This window comes from Manacus candei, unplaced genomic scaffold (genome assembly GCF_025592945.1).
Source record: "Manacus candei isolate 608988 ecotype Guabito, Panama unplaced genomic scaffold, ASM2559294v1 h1tg000003l, whole genome shotgun sequence".
NCBI classification, from domain to species: domain Eukaryota; kingdom Metazoa; phylum Chordata; class Aves; order Passeriformes; family Pipridae; genus Manacus; species Manacus candei.
Window position 1 is genome coordinate 8,464,414 of NW_026138051.1, and position 18,634 is coordinate 8,483,047.

General features: G+C 41.2%; 1 protein-coding gene across 11 annotated transcripts in view; it reads right to left on the reverse strand.

Annotated features, from left to right (window-relative positions):
• Nucleotides 1–18,634, reverse strand: part of GRIA3 (glutamate ionotropic receptor AMPA type subunit 3) — a 415,135-nt gene that overhangs the window by 142,980 nt on the left and 253,521 nt on the right. For 3 of the 11 annotated variants that reach the window (XM_051788539.1, XM_051788529.1, XM_051788519.1), the window contains exons 1-2: nt 5,361–5,874; nt 4,352–4,510 (exon numbers count right to left, since the gene is read on the reverse strand). In XM_051788539.1, coding sequence (XP_051644499.1) covers nt 4,352–4,510; nt 5,361–5,451 — 250 coding nt within the window. In that variant the 5' untranslated portion in view covers nt 5,452–5,874. Of the gene's footprint in view, nt 1–4,351; nt 4,511–5,360; nt 5,879–6,645; nt 7,025–7,273; nt 8,006–11,830; nt 11,984–18,634 lie in introns of those variants that run through there. The other 8 variants (XR_007904686.1, XM_051788589.1, XM_051788578.1 and 5 more) reach the window with 6 other exon arrangements.

The following is an 18,634-nucleotide window of genomic DNA, read 5'->3' on the forward strand; positions in this document are numbered from 1 at the left end:
GGAGAGTTGGGCATCTACCCTGTGCTCGCTACTCACACAAAACCACCAGTACACGGCCCAGACTTGGCAGGACTCTCAGAGACACATGCTTGTGCTTTTGGCAGAAGGGAGCTGACCACTTGCAGCATCAGTGTCCTCTGCCAGCTGGCCAAAGAGCACACAGATGCAAGGGAAGCAAATTATCTGCCCACTGGCAAAGAGAAATGCTGAACAGCACCTTAGGAAAAAGCGTGTGTGCGCATGTGTTCCCGTGTGCGAGCGAGTGTGCGTGTGAGCGTGTACACACAGGCACCTGTGCTTTGGGAGAGAGAGCAGCACAGTCAAACTGGGAAAATTGGCTGCTACTAGTCCTGTGGCATCATTTTCTGCAACATTCTCACAGCAATGAACAGGCACTTTTCCCATTAAAATCTTCCAAGTTGAATTTTAAAGATTAAACACAAGGACAGCAAAGATGCCAAAGTATATTTTTCTAAGAAAGTCTGAAATCAGACCCCTTCGAGAATGGACCCACACAATCACTTAGAGGATTTTAGCAACTTAAGCTTAGCATGTCTTTGCATCTTCCCTCTTTATTTATTTCTTGAAGAATGAGAGCTTGTGAAAAAGCTCTCATTCCCATTACACACCAACATTCAATAAAATACAAAAAGCCTTCTGGGTTCAGAAGATATATTAAAAAAAAGTCAGAAAAACTAATGGGACAAGAATTTGTAGCTGATAGGTTAGGTTAGGCTGAGAGATGGAATCTGCCTGCAGATTAATTAGATTCTGCAATCACAGCCCCTTTTCATCCGCACGCATCCCACCACTATCATTACATGATCAACAGATTTTAATGAAAACTAATGCTTTCTTTTGAGAAATTCCATGGAGGCTATGTATAAGGTTAAGTTTACTTTTCTAAATATCTCTTGAAAATTGTACATAACGCGAGTGCACATTTGTCGGCTGTAAAGGTGTACAACAGCAATTTTTTGCAATGACAGTGCAGAGAGGGAATATGAGATCTGTGTGCTAATGAGCTGACACTGCAGAGGCTGGAGCAGTGTTAGTCTAGTGCACTACAAGTGCAGAGCAGAACGACAGACGCGGGTTATTTCCAGGGAATACGATCTACAGAACTACACACACAATTCAACATTAATACCAACATCCTTCAGCAGGGGTTATAAGAAAAGCGTGAAAGATGTTGCTCCAGTGACAAATTTATATATTTGAGTTGTTATAGTCATATGATTTTAAAAAAGCCAGCTCACTCCCTGCATGAGCATTTTAAAAGAAAATATAACATGATTTTGATTTTATACATTCACAGACCAACTTAACTTCCTTTCTGTTTCTTCTGATAGCAAAAAGCTGCATATTTTAAAAGATGTAATAATTTCCCTGGAGCCAACTGATAAACTTCAATTCACCTTTAAATACTCAGGAATTTTCATCTGTGTTTGCATTTGTTCTGTTAAGATATCATACAGCTAAATAAATAAATGGATAGATAAATACAGTGGATTAATACTGTATGAATATGTGTAAATTAAATATACAGAGAGGGGCTTGGTGTTAGCAGTGAAGCAGGGAATACATGTACATAAATCAGATTATGCATCATTTAACTGAAAAAGGAATGAGGGGGAGGGGCTTGGGGCAGGAATTTTCTTTTGCTTCTAAACAAGTTTCTTCCCATGTTGGGACATTGCCAAATCAGCCGTACCAGAGGTGGGCATTTTTCCTCTGGCTCATGAGAATACTTCAGAAGAGGTTTTTTTCTCTTGCCTCTGGAATGCACCAGATTGCATCAAGCGGGATGTGCAGCTGTACAGTAAGAACATAAGTCTTTCCTGAGCAGAGCCCCCCTCAATTCCAGCACACATGAACACGTCCTACAGTCACTACCATATAAATCAAAGTAAAGGAGAAAGAAAAGTATTATTTTACGGATACTGACTAGTACAGGCACCAGGCTCAAGCTACACATGCTACTTTCTCCAGTTTCCCCTCAGTTCCTGTACCTATCCCACCACAAAGTCAGCCCCAGTCTCCCTCTCCAGTGAAGGCAGGCAGTCACTGCAGGCTCCTCTACCATGGATCCCTGCCAATTGCAAATATCGATCAAACGGCTGTGTGACATCACTGGAGACAATATATGCTTATCTCCAAGTGAAGTAAAAACGTTGTGGAAAGAATTCCTTCATGGATGTGGTAACACCCTGAAATTATCGCCACTCCACTAGGAAGGGAGGATGTGATTAAAGGTACTTAAGCTGGAATGTTAACTAGGTAATGGGACAAGCTTTTAGTTCATCCTAATGCATTGATACACATGAGCGTTCTGACTTTCAAAGACAATTGCTTCCAGATTCAAAAGACCAAATGTTTTGCTATTTTTTTAATGTATTTTGAGCTACTGGAAACCTATGACTGGTGACTTGGACTCACCATATTTTTCCTAACAACAGTATCATGAGATGGTTGACATAGCTATGGACAAGGAAGGTCACCTTTTCATTTTTTTTTCTTCTGTTTCTTTTTGCACATCTTCTACTTTTAAATAGGTTACTGTAGGTTCATGTTTTCTGGTCTACAGTTCCTCCAGAGATTTAAGTTTTCCCAATTTTACTACACTGGTAATATGGATGTTGGACACGCAGCCCTATAGTACAGAAAACAATCTCACTTTACTAAAATAACCACGGCTTTAAATAAGCAATGACAAAAATCATTAGATGTCAGAAGATGAATAGCACACTGACTAAATATACTGACTGCCCCTAAACAAGTGTATGGTTCACTTGTCTTGGTGGGATCTTTAAAGAAGTGCGGGTAGAACTTTTAAAAAACAATTAATAATTAATCACCTAAGCAGTTCAATGTATTTAGTTTAAATCCATATAATTGATATTTAGGAAAGTGTGTTTGAGATACAGCCTCTTGAAGGGATTACACTGATTAAGGATTAATAGTCTGATGTTTGTTGTAAGAGCTGTTGAGGCTGGATAGGATTAGTAAAATAAGATGCAAAGTAGAGACACGCTTTTATTTACCATTGTTTTCACTTTACCAAATATTTTTATTAAATACTACATAATTAACCCCTCTGCAAAACTTTTAAAGGTCCTAATTCAAAGCCCTTTGAAAAGCGTAATGCTGCACTAGCAAGAAGCAGTCACATGGGGGATATGTTAGAATATCAATCCAAAATTTGTCCAAATATTTCCTAATTGGATATCTTCTAACCATCAACTTTCTCAGAATATACCGTGGGACAGAGGAATATAAGAACTGTTCTAACCCCAATAACAAAAAAAATAAAGAAATAAGATATTCAAAACATGAAATTGTTTTAAAGTAAAAGATATAAGTTTTCTGTACTCCAGTACTTCATTATATTAGTACAATGCTTCCTGTTTGAACATTTTATACTGTGAATATAAACCTGCATTCTGTGAGAGGAAACCTGTTTCAACACAAAGTTAGTACGTTGCATTCAAAGGTCCTTTAGATCATGTACAGCCATAAATCTGCACATTGCAAAGTGCATCAACTAAGAGGACTCCTTTCATTTTCAAAGGTTCAAAATCAAAATTGTATAGAACTGAATTTGGAGACATCAGTAAAACAAATATCCAGGAACTACTACTGGTAAAGGAATGCTTTTTAAAATGCAGAACACGCACATCTCTTTCTGAAAGAGATTTCACATTTTAACACCACATTAGCAATACTCAAAGTTCTGTTTTGCATCTTCTGTTAATAAAAGCTCAGATTATACGTATGCACTGCTTGTGCAGAGCTATTTCTCATAATGCCAAGCGTTCTGATCCCATTTTCTCTCCCCTCAGCTCTAACGGTATCTGTCAGTTTACAGTCAGTCTCCTCAGCTTTTCACAGGACTCGCACTGTAAGAAAACAACTCAGTATTTCAGGGCAGAGGAGGTAAATAAGCCCCTCTAGCTTTGTCCCTTCAAGGTCATGTCTAAACAGTTGTTTCTGATCTTTTCCTACATGGCATTATATGCAAATTATGCCTTTCACACACCCAGGTTCTAGCCTCAACAGAAAAGGGATCTTCAGTGGCAATTCACTGATCACAGCTACACAGCACTGATATACCAACAACATGGTTGTTTTTCTGGAAAACAAAACTAAAGGGATGAAAAGAAGTGGTGAGAGAACTTTTCCTAAGGTACTATTCAACCATATAATGCTGCAAATCTACTAAACCTCAAGTCACTGCACACATTTGTTGCACTGTATTGCATGACTGAGAACTCCAGGCTGCCAGGGAGAAACTGAATGTAAAGATACATAACAAATAAATATTTTTTTTAAAAACCATGTATTTACTTACAAGCATTTGTCACTGAAAAACTGTTGGAAGAGTCCAAGTGATCTACATGATAGTTCAAATGGAAGGGCTTTTCTGTGGTATTTTGGTTTGTGTTGTATAACTGCACAGCAAATCGAAACGCACTGTGCTCCTGAACAGTGTTCCTCATGAAAAGTCCACCTAAGATGGAAAAAAAAAGGATAAAAAGGGAAAAGGTATTTCAGAATGGATTTTGAGGAGAAACAGTGCCAATAAGTTACATTTGCATGCTGCACACTGCAGGAAAGAATGAACAGGAGCAGGCTGAACCTGAGCACATAACTCTGACAGATCACCTATATGAAATACATATTCTAAGCCCAAAGTTAGGCTTTTAAAGCTACACATCACATCCAGGTGCCCCCGAGCCATGGGAGTCGCTGGGAGCTGCAGGTGCACCTTGAAAACCAGGCCACTTCCACACGGATGCCCACACAGAGCTTTAAAAGTCTAACTTGGGGGACCGTGGCTCCTAAATCATCTCCAGACTACCGAAATATCGCCACTGTAGAGTTATGTGCGAGGACACGGCGGCGTGGCAAACGTGCGGTTTCACGGTCTGGTGGAGCGATAGCACGGCCGAGCCAAAGGATGCTCCGAGGGACGGCAGGGAACAGCCCCCGCTTCACTCGCTGCCCTCAGCCTCACGGCTCCCTCGGCCCCGGGTTTAGGGCACGTCGCTACGGATTCCCGCCGTGACTCTCTCACATTATGTGCTCCACGGGATGCGCCGCTCCAGGGCACGGTTCCGCAGAGCGCGGACCCGATCCCCGCCGCTCGCAGGGGAGCGGGAGCCCGGCGCCGCTCGCAGCCGCCCGCCAGCGCAGCCCCCGGGCACCGCCGCTGCCTCTCGCCCTCAGCGAGGGGAAGGACCCGGAGCGGGGCTGGCTCCTTCCCGGCGGCGCCCCGGCTCGCCCCCCGCTCCCCTCCGCACAACTTCCCCTCGGCTGGCGGGGAAGGCGCGGGTCGCGGTGCCGCGGCGGGCGCTTACCTATACTGATGGTGTTGGGGAACCCCGCCAGAGCCTCCCCCAGCAGCCCCGCCAGCAGCAGCAGGAGGGTCCGGGGCGCGCTCTGCCCCATTTTCTTCAGCCCCTGCGGTTCAGCCCCTAAACCGAAACTGGCGGCACAGGCATGGGCGCAACTGGAGACTCGGAGCGGTGTCAGTGGTGGTGGCGATGCTGGCGGAGGTAGTGGGGAGGATGGTCCCCCTCCTTTCTTCCCTTCTTCTTTTTTTTTTTTTTTTTCCTCTTTCCTTCCCCAAATCCCTCTGCTCTCGTCTTCACCCCAGCCTGGCAGGGCTCATTGGCTGCGAGATTGCCTTTCTCCCCCCCGTCTCCAGCAGCCCCCCCCCAGCGCAGGGACTTCCCCCAAAGATGGTGGGTAGCGGAGCCGGCGAGGCTGCTCCGCCCGGGCCGGGAGGGGGTTATCGATCAAACTTGGCGTGAGGCGGGCTGGCAGCCGCTCCGCTCCGCTCGGCCCGCCCGCCCAGCCCCGGCGCCGCCGTCTCCCGGCCGCGGCTCCGCGCTCGGGGCTGCGGTCGGCGGGAGCGCACCGGCCTCACGTGGGGCGGCCCCCGGGCTGCAGCTGCCCCTTTAAAGCTGCATCGCCTCGGTGTGTGTGTGAGTGTGTGTGTGTGTGAGAGTGCGGTGCGTGCGCCTGTGGGCGGGCGGGGGAGGGAGCGAGCAAGGGAAGGAGGGGCGGGAGCCGAGCCGGGCTGAGCCGGGGCCGGCAAGGGAGGCCGGGCGGGTGAGGAGGAGGGGGCGGTCGGGTCCTGGTCGTGCCCGGCGGGCGGTGCGGGCGCTCCAGGACCGCGAGCCGAGAGGCGGCAGAGGCTCCTCGGGGCCAGGGGCGAGAGGCCCGGTGAGGGCCGGGGCAGGCGGGCGGCGCTGGGCCCCGCCTGGGGGGAGAGCCGGGAGCGCACGGGCTGCCGAGGGAGGGCTGGGAAGGGCCACAGCAAGGGATGCCCAGGCGCTTTCCCGGAGGGGCTGCCTGCCTTGCGCCCTAGTGCTCCCCATCCCTCCTCCAGTGCCAGCGCCTCGGCATCATCCGCCCACTGTGCCATGAAGTGAAGAAAGGCAAGGAAGAGTTTAATCCCACACTAGGGAATATTAGGTCCTTCCCAACCAGCTCTAACGGAAGGAACTCCAACGGAGTCTCCCGGTTTCATCCCTGGTGCTGTAGAAAGGCAGGACATGTCTGAGCTGCCCCAGCACAGAGCACAGCACGGGCAACCTGATGGGGAGCAGCCAGGTGTGTGCTGGACATCCCACGTACCTGGAGCACCAGTCCTGAGCCACTTGCTCTGCACATCCACAGGGAGCTGTTGTGCTGGGTTGAAGCTGGCTTCTCTGAGGGGTTAGTCTTGTACCCATCTCCTTGAAACCTCCCTCTATGGATCCTGCAGCTCTTTTCTTTCTGCTGCTTTGGGGCTCACAGAACTATACAAAATGTAGAGAGAAAAGAGATATTAGGTCAAGTAGTCCATCTCATAGGCCCAGCAAAGTCTGTTCTTCCCTTCATGTTTTTCCTCTGATTTCAGCAGGTTGCTTTACCCTAGCGTTCCTCTGCTTTCTTTTTTTAATTTTAAACTCTGGCACTGTTTGGGTCTATGTTCAGTTCTTTTAGGGATAATATTAAATGTGGTTGGCTTTGCATTTGCAAAATAATCAACCAGTGCCACTGGCTATAGTGTCATGTAAGTGGTCAAGACATAAGATTGTGGCAGGTTACTGCACAATATGCTAATGAACAACATCAGAGATTCAAACCACTACCCTTAAGGGAAGCCAAAAGCACAGGTGAAGAGCAGGGCATCACAGTCATGATGCAGGAGCATAACATATGGTTTTAGTGACATATGTGTGACACCTACTTACCCCGAGGTGCATAAATTGGTCGCTACCTATTGTGTTCCTTTATGAGAATCATAGCCAGAAGATGAAGTCTGTTCCAGTTCAGGCAGGGGTAAGGATAAGGCTGTGAGGTGGATGGTAATGTTCCCTGTTTAGATTGTGATGGCAGGTGTCACTTTATCTCTTTTTAAGAAATGGTCATTTGTATGGACAGGTGGGTTAAGGTTCATCATTACATCCACAGTACTCCTCAAGTTCAAAGCACTCTATGCATATTATCTATGAATTCCTGTAAACATCTCCATGAAGAGTGATTATGTTCTTCCCTTACAGATGTAAAAACTTAAAAATCAGGGAAAGCAACTGGCCCAGCTCACCTAACCAGGAAGTTTCAGACTCAGAATTAAGATCATGAGCAGCAGCCCAGTTTCACTGTAGAGCACTCTGCTCCCAAATGTCCTTTGGTAAGGATAGCGGATCTGAAAACTACAGACAGGCACAGAAAGTTTAGACATTCAAGATAGTTGTCAAAATCACATTTTTATAACCAAATAATTTATCTTTCCGGTTCCAAACTACTTATCTTTTCCTATTTTGTACAGTGCCAGCCTGTTTCTAATGCATTCTCCACAAAGTCCTGCTATCCTCTTTTTTTTGTGTGTCCTTTGCTAGTAGCCCTACTTTCTTCCTGTTCACTTGCTCTCACAAAGTTCTTCTCTCCATCCCTGCAGCTGAGTATTCCAGGCTGATTGCCACCTGCCACACTGACAGCTGATGGTGCACTGAAAAAAATATGAAAGAAATTATGTTTAACATTATAGGTGTTAGAACAAGAGAAGAGATAAAATAGGCCTAAATGAATGTGGCATGTGTCAGTCTCGGTTTCAAACACTGCCAGTAGGGTGGGTACCTTGTCTCCAATAAAATGGTGCTTCACAGCCTAATCTCCAAATGGACAGTCTTGTGATAATCCAAAATACATCTGTGCTAAGAGACAAAAGAATTTTCATTATCACACACATTTTTCATCCTGAAGCCCCTTGTGTGTTGTTATTATTGTTGTTATTATTAGCGTTTTCAATACACACTTTGCTTGTTTGCTTATGCAGTCTGTTTCACGGCAGTCTTTGCAAATACAAATGGTACAGCAGCCATTCCATATGGATTTTGGAGAAATCCAAAGAGACCCATCCCAGTTCATCTTTCTTACAATGAATCCAGTGTGTTCTAGAAAAAAAATGGTAGGAGATTACTTGGCTTAATGTGGATATTAATGCCATGTAAATACTTTACATACTTTGCTAGGGATGCTCAGTGACTCAAATTAATGAGTTCCATGGTAACTGAGGTCATACCAGATGCTTTCCCAAACTTTCCCTTACTAAATACAACTAAGATTTTGCAGGATAATCAAGCTTCATGTTTAGATGATCTGTAGTGTTCTGAGACACTGGGGATTCTGTGTACTATCTACCCATCAGGAGAAGGTAATGATTTATAATTAGCTAATGTGTTCTCCTTGTAATGTCTAATAGTAGATTAGAAAAATGCAGTGGAATTTGGGACACAGCGTTCTCATTGTGCTTTCTGATGTTACTAGGCTAAACCCATAGTGTTAGCATAAAGTCATAGCAGAATCTACAGCAGGATTCTGTGACTGAAGCTTCATCTTAACTGCACTAAGCTGACTTTATCACTTTTGTCATTCCTTTCTCTAATTGTAAGAGAGATGCTCGGGCAGCAAGTTTTTAGAAATCATGGTACTTCTTCCAATATGAACCAAATCAGGCCATAATTGCCAACAAATGTTTTATGTGTCTTACAGCCTTTTTTGTTTGCTGGTTTTAAACTGGGTATTTCTTTATAAAAACAAGGGATACACAAATAACTGACCTTTATGTTAATGTCAGCATTTTGATTAGCTAAACTGATTATTCTACAATAGAAAGTTAACAGATAGAGTGATAGTGGAGAGAGACAGAAGCAAAGATGAAGAGGGATTCAGGGACAAGATGAAAGTACAGATAGAAGGAGTCAAGGGGAAAGTACAGTGTCAAAAGAGGGAAAATGAATACAGACATTACAGCTTCATACATTTTGGAAACCATGTCAAAAGGACATGTAGTTAAGATTTGATTATATTATATTATGAGTGGCCGTAGAACAAACTGTCAAAGCTCTCCTGTTTACCTTTCATTACCATGCAATAACAGAGACATAAAGTGAAATTAAAAAGCTGCAGACGAGAGACAGTTTAACAAATATTCTGCTGTGCAGTTTATAGCTAATCTATAAAACTGTCTTCTACACAGTATTCTCAGCAAAAATAATTGTTTTTAAAAGTGTCAAATTTTATGTGAATTAGCAGAGTAAATGCATTAGACTAACTAGTAAAAAGCTGTAGGGATTAATATTCAGAATTCATGGCAAAAAGTTGCTCCTGGTTGCCTCAAGAAAGACCTATTCCCTTATGCATGTTTACAGTGTGTCTAAAGCTCTGTAAAAGTTTTTTTTTCTGGTCAGTTCTAGAGACAGGCTAGGAGACTGCTTGAATCATTGATTTGTTTTTATTAATTTTTTTCTAAGAATGGTTAACAGGCAAAATCCTGGAACTATGGAAGTGTACAGTAGGTTTATTAGCCATACCATCAGATCTAGGATTGCACCCTATACATCCTGGCAGAATAATAGGGTCTGGCACATAAGAATATGTTCTAGTACATGGAATGATGATCAAGATTTGTATAGGAACAGGGACAAAGAGGGAACTTGTTCATAAATAATAGTCATTACTCCACTGCTGGAGTCTAATTCAAATTTAGGTAGCAGAAGCAAATTCATCCAGCAACTTTTATCAGAACTGAGCACGGACTGTTATGGTAATAACCTGTATCTATTACAATTGCACGACTAAGACACAAACGTGGAAACAGTCAGTATGTACAAATGTCTTCATATTTCTTGGGCTTGTGGTATCTTCAGAATACATAGTTCTAATTCTAAGAGCTATGGAGCTGCTGGAAATGTAGTGTTATTATAGTCCCATAATGTCAGAAACAATTTATATTACCTTCTGCTTTCCGATTAACTGTACACCAGGCACTGCTGGCATAACACAACCCTGCAATTCTTACTTAAACCTGTACTTTTGCTGTGCTCATCTGTATTTATTACATCAGGAAGCAGTAAATCAAATAAAAGGGTAATGGTAGCCCCTTTATACTGTTAATAAAGTGAATCCTCTCTCTCTTTTTATTATATACCTATGAATACAGTTTTCAAGCAATTGTGGGAGTTATATCCAGTTCATACCCATTTCAGTTGTGAAAGATATGACCACTGAATATTTAATTTTTGTATATAATTACTGAAATATACTGTTCTTAAAGACAATCTAGTTTAGCTCTAAGTAGTGAATAATTGCTTCAGATAATTGTTTGCCAATCAAAAGTCTATTTTCCTTCCAATGTGAATTTGTATGTTATCATAGCTCACCTCATCTCAGTTCAAATCTGCATTAGTGTCTTCTAATGAGAACATCTTTGGAAAACAACACATAGATTCTTAGAAATGAATGTTTAGAAAAAAAAAATTACGTTTTTCACTAAAGCTTTATGGATTTCAGATTTGTTCTTTTCCACTTGATCAGACAGAGACTCCTACCCTCCCTTAAGCCAACAGTCTGGTAAAGTTTCAGAGTTGACATTCAATTCTCTTCTAATGTCAAAGAATCTGTTTTACTTCTGGAGTGAGCCTTTGCAGCACTAGGGTATGGAATCAACTTTCTTTTTTTAGAATTAATTCAATTCATATAAATAAGGTATTAGTTAATATGGGAAGGATATTAGACAGAAAATGAACTTTAATCTGTCTCCTTTAGTCCTGGGGAATATAGTGTTTGTGGAGTATTGGTCTCTCCCTTGCTCTGTCACTGCTCAAGAAATATCACTTTGAATGTGAAAAGATCCTCCTATGCAACTTGTATGGAAAAAAAGCATTTCCTTAGAAAACAGCCCAGAATCTGAGAAGGCAATAGAGAAAAATCATAGGAGGAGAGAGATATCCTGTTGCAACACTGTAGTGTAGCCCACAGGCTGGAGTTTTTGATCCTTGTGCACTAAAAGATCTAATACTTTAGAGTCTTTAAACCATACTTTGTCATATTGTGAAGGACTTGCAGTGTCCATCTGCACAGATGAATTTTACCCAATGTGGTTTGTTTCATTGATTTCAGTGAGATAACTGAGAGTACAAAGATGGCTACAGTTGTACCCTGAGGTTGATGTGAATAACACAACATGGTTCTGATAATCTCCAGTGTTCAGGAGACAAGCAAATCCTTCATAAAGCCAGTGGCTTGTTTGAAAAGATGTGATATTAACAATATAGCCAATGTTAACAGAAGTGTTCTCATGCTTTATGAAACTTCCATTCCTGATTAAAAGTTGTTTGGTTTTGTAAGTCACACCTTGTAGCAATTGTGCTGGATCTTGGTAATTACAGTACAAAACTGATTGACTGTTTGATTGCTCTTTCAGCACAACAGAAGGCATAAGAAGTGAAAAAAAAACACAATTGCAGAAAGGTTTTGTAATAGAAATTCTCACCTTACATCAGTTTGAAGAGTCTTAAGCATTTTCCAATAGATCTGCAGTGGTCCTTATACAGCAAACTGAAGTTGACTGACAATAGCTTACTCTTCTTAATTACCTTTTGCAGACTCTTCAAAAGCAGCCCATGTGTTCCAGGACTCCACAGACCTGATTTACAGGAAAAGAGATATTTATTTATTATCATCTGTTAAATGTTGTTTTAGTATCAGCTTATCCTGAAACTGCTCTTGAACATGTGAACTGCTAGAATCCTCTTTTGAGTTCTCCTGGGTCCTCATAAACACTCAATAATACTAAGCACTCAAACACTAACATGAAGGTAAGATCACTGCTATCACTGAACATCTGTTTCTAGAAACTTTGTCTAAGCCATGATGTTGCTAAAGCATCCTGCTTTTGATGATGAAGCTCTGTGTTGTTTATACAGCCATTAATTTCAGAAAGTTTGAAAGCAGATTTCACAGTGTAACTACTCAGACAAAGTCCAGGAAGAGGCACCCATCTACTTGGTGTTCATAGTCCCATAGTTCTCAGTGTTGCTTTTCAAAAACTACATCAAATCCTCATCCAAGGTAGAGCACCTTAGATGAATGAAATAAGTTCTACTGTGGAGTGGTACAAATGGACTCTGTTTGACTTTTCTGCAATGTAAATGCAGGGATTATATTTTGCATGGCACAAAGATTCTGATCAAGGCCTGCACACCAGTGAGTGGTCTGAGTAGTGGATTTAACTCCCTTGAGACTACAGTTTAGGCAGAAAATTCCTTTCATTTAAAAATGATTCTATAATCTTGAGTTTACCATTTGTTTTTACTGTTTAGCTTACTTGCATATGTACCTCATGAAGAATCAAATTTCAAGAGCATAAAATTAAATGAAAAAAAGAAGCACTGTGATTTTTCTTGGTTCAAATTATTACTTTATCTGTTATATTGCATTCTAGATATTACAGATATCAAATGTGATTGTTCCCCTTGCTACCACAGGCCCCTCTGGTGCTACAGAGAACTGTTTAGAACATGAGCACCGTAACGGATGCTCAGTCTCAGATAATAATTTATGTCTCTTGGCAAATAGAAAACAGTGAATGCAAATCAAGCCAAATCCTTCCTTTCCATGAGTCAGATGCTATTTTCTTGGTACTTGGGATGCAGTAACCAAGAGTTTAATCTAAAAACCATTACATTCATTAAGCACCATTCTGTTGACTTGAATGGTCTTTGAATAAAGCTAATGGCCTATTTTGTTCCTACATATCCATAGTGTTGAGGTACAAGGGAGACTAGGGAACAACAGGAAAGGCAGGACTAGAATTTTTGTATTTGAAACATTTCATAAAATATTTGTTCATTATACATTGGAAAGTATATAAAAAAAAAAACCATGGAGTTTTTTTCTTTTCTTTTTTTGAAGAAAAAGGTGGCAGAGAGGTCACTTTACAGCTCTACCTTGAGACCTGTCTATATAAAAATCTCTCCTTTTCAGAAACAGTAGCTCTGCCCCTTTACCTAGGTTATGACACTGACTGAGCAGCAACCATCTCCACAATTACTTTCACAGTGATTAACCAGGTAATTAAATCCCAAAAAACAAGACAATTCAGGATTGTCCGTAAGACCTTTTTGTTAATCAGCTGTAGGTAGTTATGAGAAGGCTTAACTAAGAAGTAGCCAGTCTTACACAAGGTTTCTTTGGGGCTGTAGCACATTAAGTGTGATGTAGCAAGTTAAGGAGGAAATGCAAACACATAATTTTAGACTTAACTTTGAAATTTCTCACTTTTGTGCTGCAAGGTAGACCTTACACATTAGTTTGACATATTGTTGTTATTTGCAATGTAATCTTATATAATAATTAATTCCAACTGATCCACTGCAGTGCTTTAGCAAAGTATTGAGGCCTATTAAAATGGACTGTGAACAAACAGTTGTTTTCCTTATTTCTAATATAATTATGCAGTTGAAGGGAAAAAAAACCAGATTAATGGAACGGCATTGCTAAATAGGGCCCCTTGGTGCTGTAAATTTCTGGAGTGCTGTTATAAGGTTTTGAAGTATTAAGTATATATGAAAAGTGACATGCTGGAAATCTTTTGGAAAGCATTTGTTTCTGTTATTCTTTAAGGAAACATTCTGCTGTCAAAGGTGAAATCCAATGACAGCAGCACCAAAGGGTATGTTTTCACTGCAAGCTTATTCATAGCTTTAGGGCCACCTCATTGCACCAGCATCACACAGTCCCTTATGCCTAAATATACATGAACTCTGAACCTCGCTTTGCTGCTGGAGCTGAGTTCAACTTCTAAGTAGATCAGCACTCCTAAAGTTTGCAGTGAGGAGTTTGGCTTTAAGGCACATATGAAGTCATGTGTTTGCTGCATACATGTGATTGGATTAAGGGTTCAGTTTGGAGGATAAATATTCTCTTTTATGGACTTACTAATGTACTGAGAGCATGAAAAGCAAATATCTGCAGTAAGCAAGGAGGAGACAGGTCATTATTCTAATTGTGTATGAATTGGACCATAGTGAGTACAGTTTTTCAAGCTTTGCATCTTCTGGGCCCTGTAGTTTCTGAATCATTTATCTCCCACTTGGCTCTTGCTAGAAGCTACCTGCCAGTTTCTATACCTCTACTCAGCATTTGACCCTTCATTCCACATACTCTGTCTCTTTTTGCAGAAGAACGCTGAAAGATGTCACCTCAGCAGGCTGCATTGTTGTAGATACAATGTCTAGCTGTAAAATATGGCTCAGAGTGCCAGGAGTTGTCTCAGCTCCTGTTCAGTCAGCAGTCAATGGCACATCTGTGTACAAATAATTACCAGCCCAGTGACGTTTCTCTAAAAGGGCAGTTCACATACAATTTCTGGGGAGAGGACACTGCCTGACTAGGAAAAAGAGGCTTGGGGATGACACTGTAATTCAGAGAATAAAACTAATTCAGAAAAGGCAGAAATTGTTCTAGAACAGTCCATGGGTCAATATCTAAAGAAGCTCCAGTCAGTGACAATTAGCAGCCTGAGAAATACCCATGCAGACCTACTTGTCAAACCCAAATAAACATCAGGCCATGATGGATGTCTCCACATAAGCACAGAACCATGTGAGGGTGATCATGCACTCCAGATATGTTGTGCTGTTTTAGCTCAGGCCACAGCCCCCTCGACTGCAGCATGAGCTTTACTCAAGCTAAAAGAGCTATTTCACATTGGAGATGACATTGGGAACTTAGTAACTGCTGAGATTTGTATTTAAAACAAGACCAGGATCCAGCTGTTTCACTTGTTCCCAGTGAATGCATTTTCCGTACTTTTCACAATAATGAACCAAAATTCCACTAATTTCTGCATATGTTCAGTATGCAGTATATATACCAGTTTTTTCTCAAGAGATTATTCCTGTAGGTTTTGTATTTACAAATAGTCATTTGGCCATCCCCATAACTTTACATTCACATATGCCTCCTTGATTATGATACATTTCAAATGAGCTGATAGTGATCTTCTAAAATAGATACATGAAAATAATTTTCTCAGAACTGTAGCTGTAAGCTAAAACCGCAAAGATCAGCTGACAGCACTTCTCACATCCGTCAGCAACACTCAGTTTTGATGACAAAACATAACTAACATTTCCAAAATTGGTTCATTGGGGAAGATCTACTCTCTGAATTTAGTTGGTGATCATCAAAAGGCTTTTGCTGAATTAGTGAGGTTTTGGAACATACAAGACCACTTAGACTACTCAAGCCAACGGGAAGCTGAATGGCAGTTCTTGGTAGCAACAGCATTTTTCAAAGTTCACAGAGTGCCTCAAGGTCATCAGGCTAGATCTGATTGATTAAATCTAGAAATATAAAAATGTAAGCTTGAGATAAAGTTCTGGTCCCATGTACAGTGAATAAGATACCATCTTTGACATCAGTGAACATCAGACTGGATTCCAAGCCATTAGATGACATGTAAAAAGAAGGAGGAAATACTATCCTAATTTTATTTTGATTAGGCCATGATCATCACATCTAAAAAGCCCATGCAGTACATATGTGTGTACATTGCCCACAACAGGAAATATATTTCTGATTCAAAAGGTTGAATGCTTCCAACTGACCCAGAAATAAATACTTCACAGCAGCTTTGTGAAAACAGCATTGTGGAATCCTATGTATCTCTTGATTACTTGTACCAAATATACTCCTTTTAAGATTAAAAATTCACTTAAACATTAAAATTTTCCCTACCTCTGGATTCATATTATTAGAAAACTGTCTATATTCTCTCCAACCCTTACCCCCTTTGTCTAATGCTTTTCAGTGCTTCAAAGACATTGATAAGTATTCTCTAAATAGTCTAATTTTCTAAAAAAAAAAGATTAAACCAAAAAACCTTGCAAATTTTGGGAATGTACTTCCATCTTCAGTAGATCTTTTTGCTGAAGAAAGCATTACAGACCTCGGGATCTGTCCCTACAGTTTGTATGCTAAGTACTGAAATCATACAGTAACAGTGTAGGAAGCCAAAAAGAATATAGATAGAAGCAAAAGGTAGGTAATATTTAAATATTTTGGTTGTTCAGCTATAGATTCAGACACTGAGCACAGATTAACTGGATTTGGAGCTATAGAAACAACTGTAACACAGCAAGGTCAGGGCTGAGTGAAGTGACTAGAAATCGATGAAATGTGTGAAGGACTGTGGGGGAACAGGGCAGTTAATCGTTTCAAAACTTTACCCTGTAAAATGGACTGTACAGGATCAATGACAGAGGAGATAATAAAACAAGCAGACTATACCTCTCTTCCACACAAAAATATGCTAGATTTGTGTTTGGTTTGATTAATACAGCAAAATTTGGGTTGCTAATTAATGGTGCTTTAATCCAAAGGTAGAAAAGTTATCTCTGGGAGCCTAGAGAAGGACTGTACTTCATTTAGACTTCTGAAAACCTGTACAGATATTAAGTGCATATGCTTTGGGTGCAAGAAATGCTGACTGCTTGGCATCCATTTATTGGCAGTGGGTTATGCATTTACAAGCCCTTTTGCCTGCAAGCACCAAGGGATTAACAATGCACCAATTCTTTGAGCCTCAGGGCCTGATTCTGTATCCCAGAAGTCAATAGAAGCTTTGTCATTGACCTCAATGGGCACAGGCTCAAACACTCAAAGAACACATTATGTGATACACGTTTTTAAAAAAAGGCTTAGCAGTTTCGTGTTTGCAGAACCAGGGATGACTGACTGACTGATATAAAGTAACTGAAATAGAGAGGTGAAAAACAAACTGATTCCCCACTTAGGCAACTGACTCTACATCTGAGCACAGTTTTAAAGCAGTCAGAATAACTGCGCTGAGTAGCTGCACTTTGCATTACAGTTAAACTGTGAATAATACCTCCTGAAATAAAGTCTCTAATTTAGGTACCTGAAAACAATATAAATCAGTGAAAGCAGCAGAAGCTCTGTAACTCTGAGAAGCTTGGTGACTTCGTGGTGAAATAGAGATGCAGGAGCCTGTATGAAAGCAGGGCTAGATTAAAGAATTTTGGCTACTGTATACTCATGGTAGCTCTCCTCATTTCTCTAAAATTCCTTCATCTGCCTCCAGGAGTCTATCTTTTAAATGAGGTGCTGACATAAACGTGAGAAACTGCTAAAAGCAACTGTTTAGCGCTATATTCATAGAGGTAAGCAAGTTAATGCCTGCATGTAATAAAATACATACTTTGTAACCACACACAGTCAAATGGCTGTGCTTTCACCTTCTAGCTTCAGAATCAATAAGAAACTCTTTCAGTTCTCCAAAATTTAATCTATAAAGGGAACAGCAGGGTCTGCATATACATATTCATGTGAAAAACCCTCCAGAGGAATTAGAGGCAATAGCGCTGTTCATCTTCCTTACATATTGAATGAATGAAGTATCAACTCTCTAGGTTTTCTGTTACTGGTCACCTCCGTCACACCATGATTTCTGATCCATACCTGGATGATTTGCAAACACTGGCAAAACAACTTTGTGAATACATCCAGTGAGAATGCGTATTTGCTCAAATCCTTTGTGATATCTTGTTTCCCAAAAACAGTCTTGAGGGAAAGAAAATTTATTCTGTTGCTGGCATCTGTAAAAAGGAAGGGGGGGGATGCTGCAGAAGTCTCCTCTTACTAGTAGGGGTTAGAGCATCAACTCCCAGCCACAAAGACCTTTTGTAATACCAAACCCCAAAACATTTTCTCAGAAGTCAGTGTGATTATCATCCCAGTGGTGCAGAATTTTTAATGCTGAGCAGCTAGTACATTTTATGAATTCATCACTTTGCTGTTGAACACTGGCATGCACTGATAGCTAGGCACAAAAAGCTCCAGCGCTGTACAGAAGTGGCATTCAGCCTTTGACAAGCGAAGAGCTACTTTGTCATCAAACAGAGGCTCACAAAACCATGAAAGAATGAACTGCATTTAAAATAGAGAAATGTGTGCAGGCAGTTTATGCGAGAGTTAATACACTGCTCCAAACAAGTCAGCAGAGTCTCCAGTCAGAGCAGCATTTCTGAGGGCACAGAGGAAGCCCCAGACTCATTGGCTTTCTGTCACCAGTCTCAGGAGACCCGTTCTGTGTAAGTCAATACAGTCCATAGGTGTGTGGGCGCACTCACACCTCTATTTTTTTTGTTTTAAATTGCCTGGGGGAAGCTGCCATATCACCTCCAAGACACTGTGTGATGTCTTAATCAAATGTTAGCAAGGAGCTTGAGACAGCTTAGAAGCCACAAATGGGATACAAAATATCAGGGCA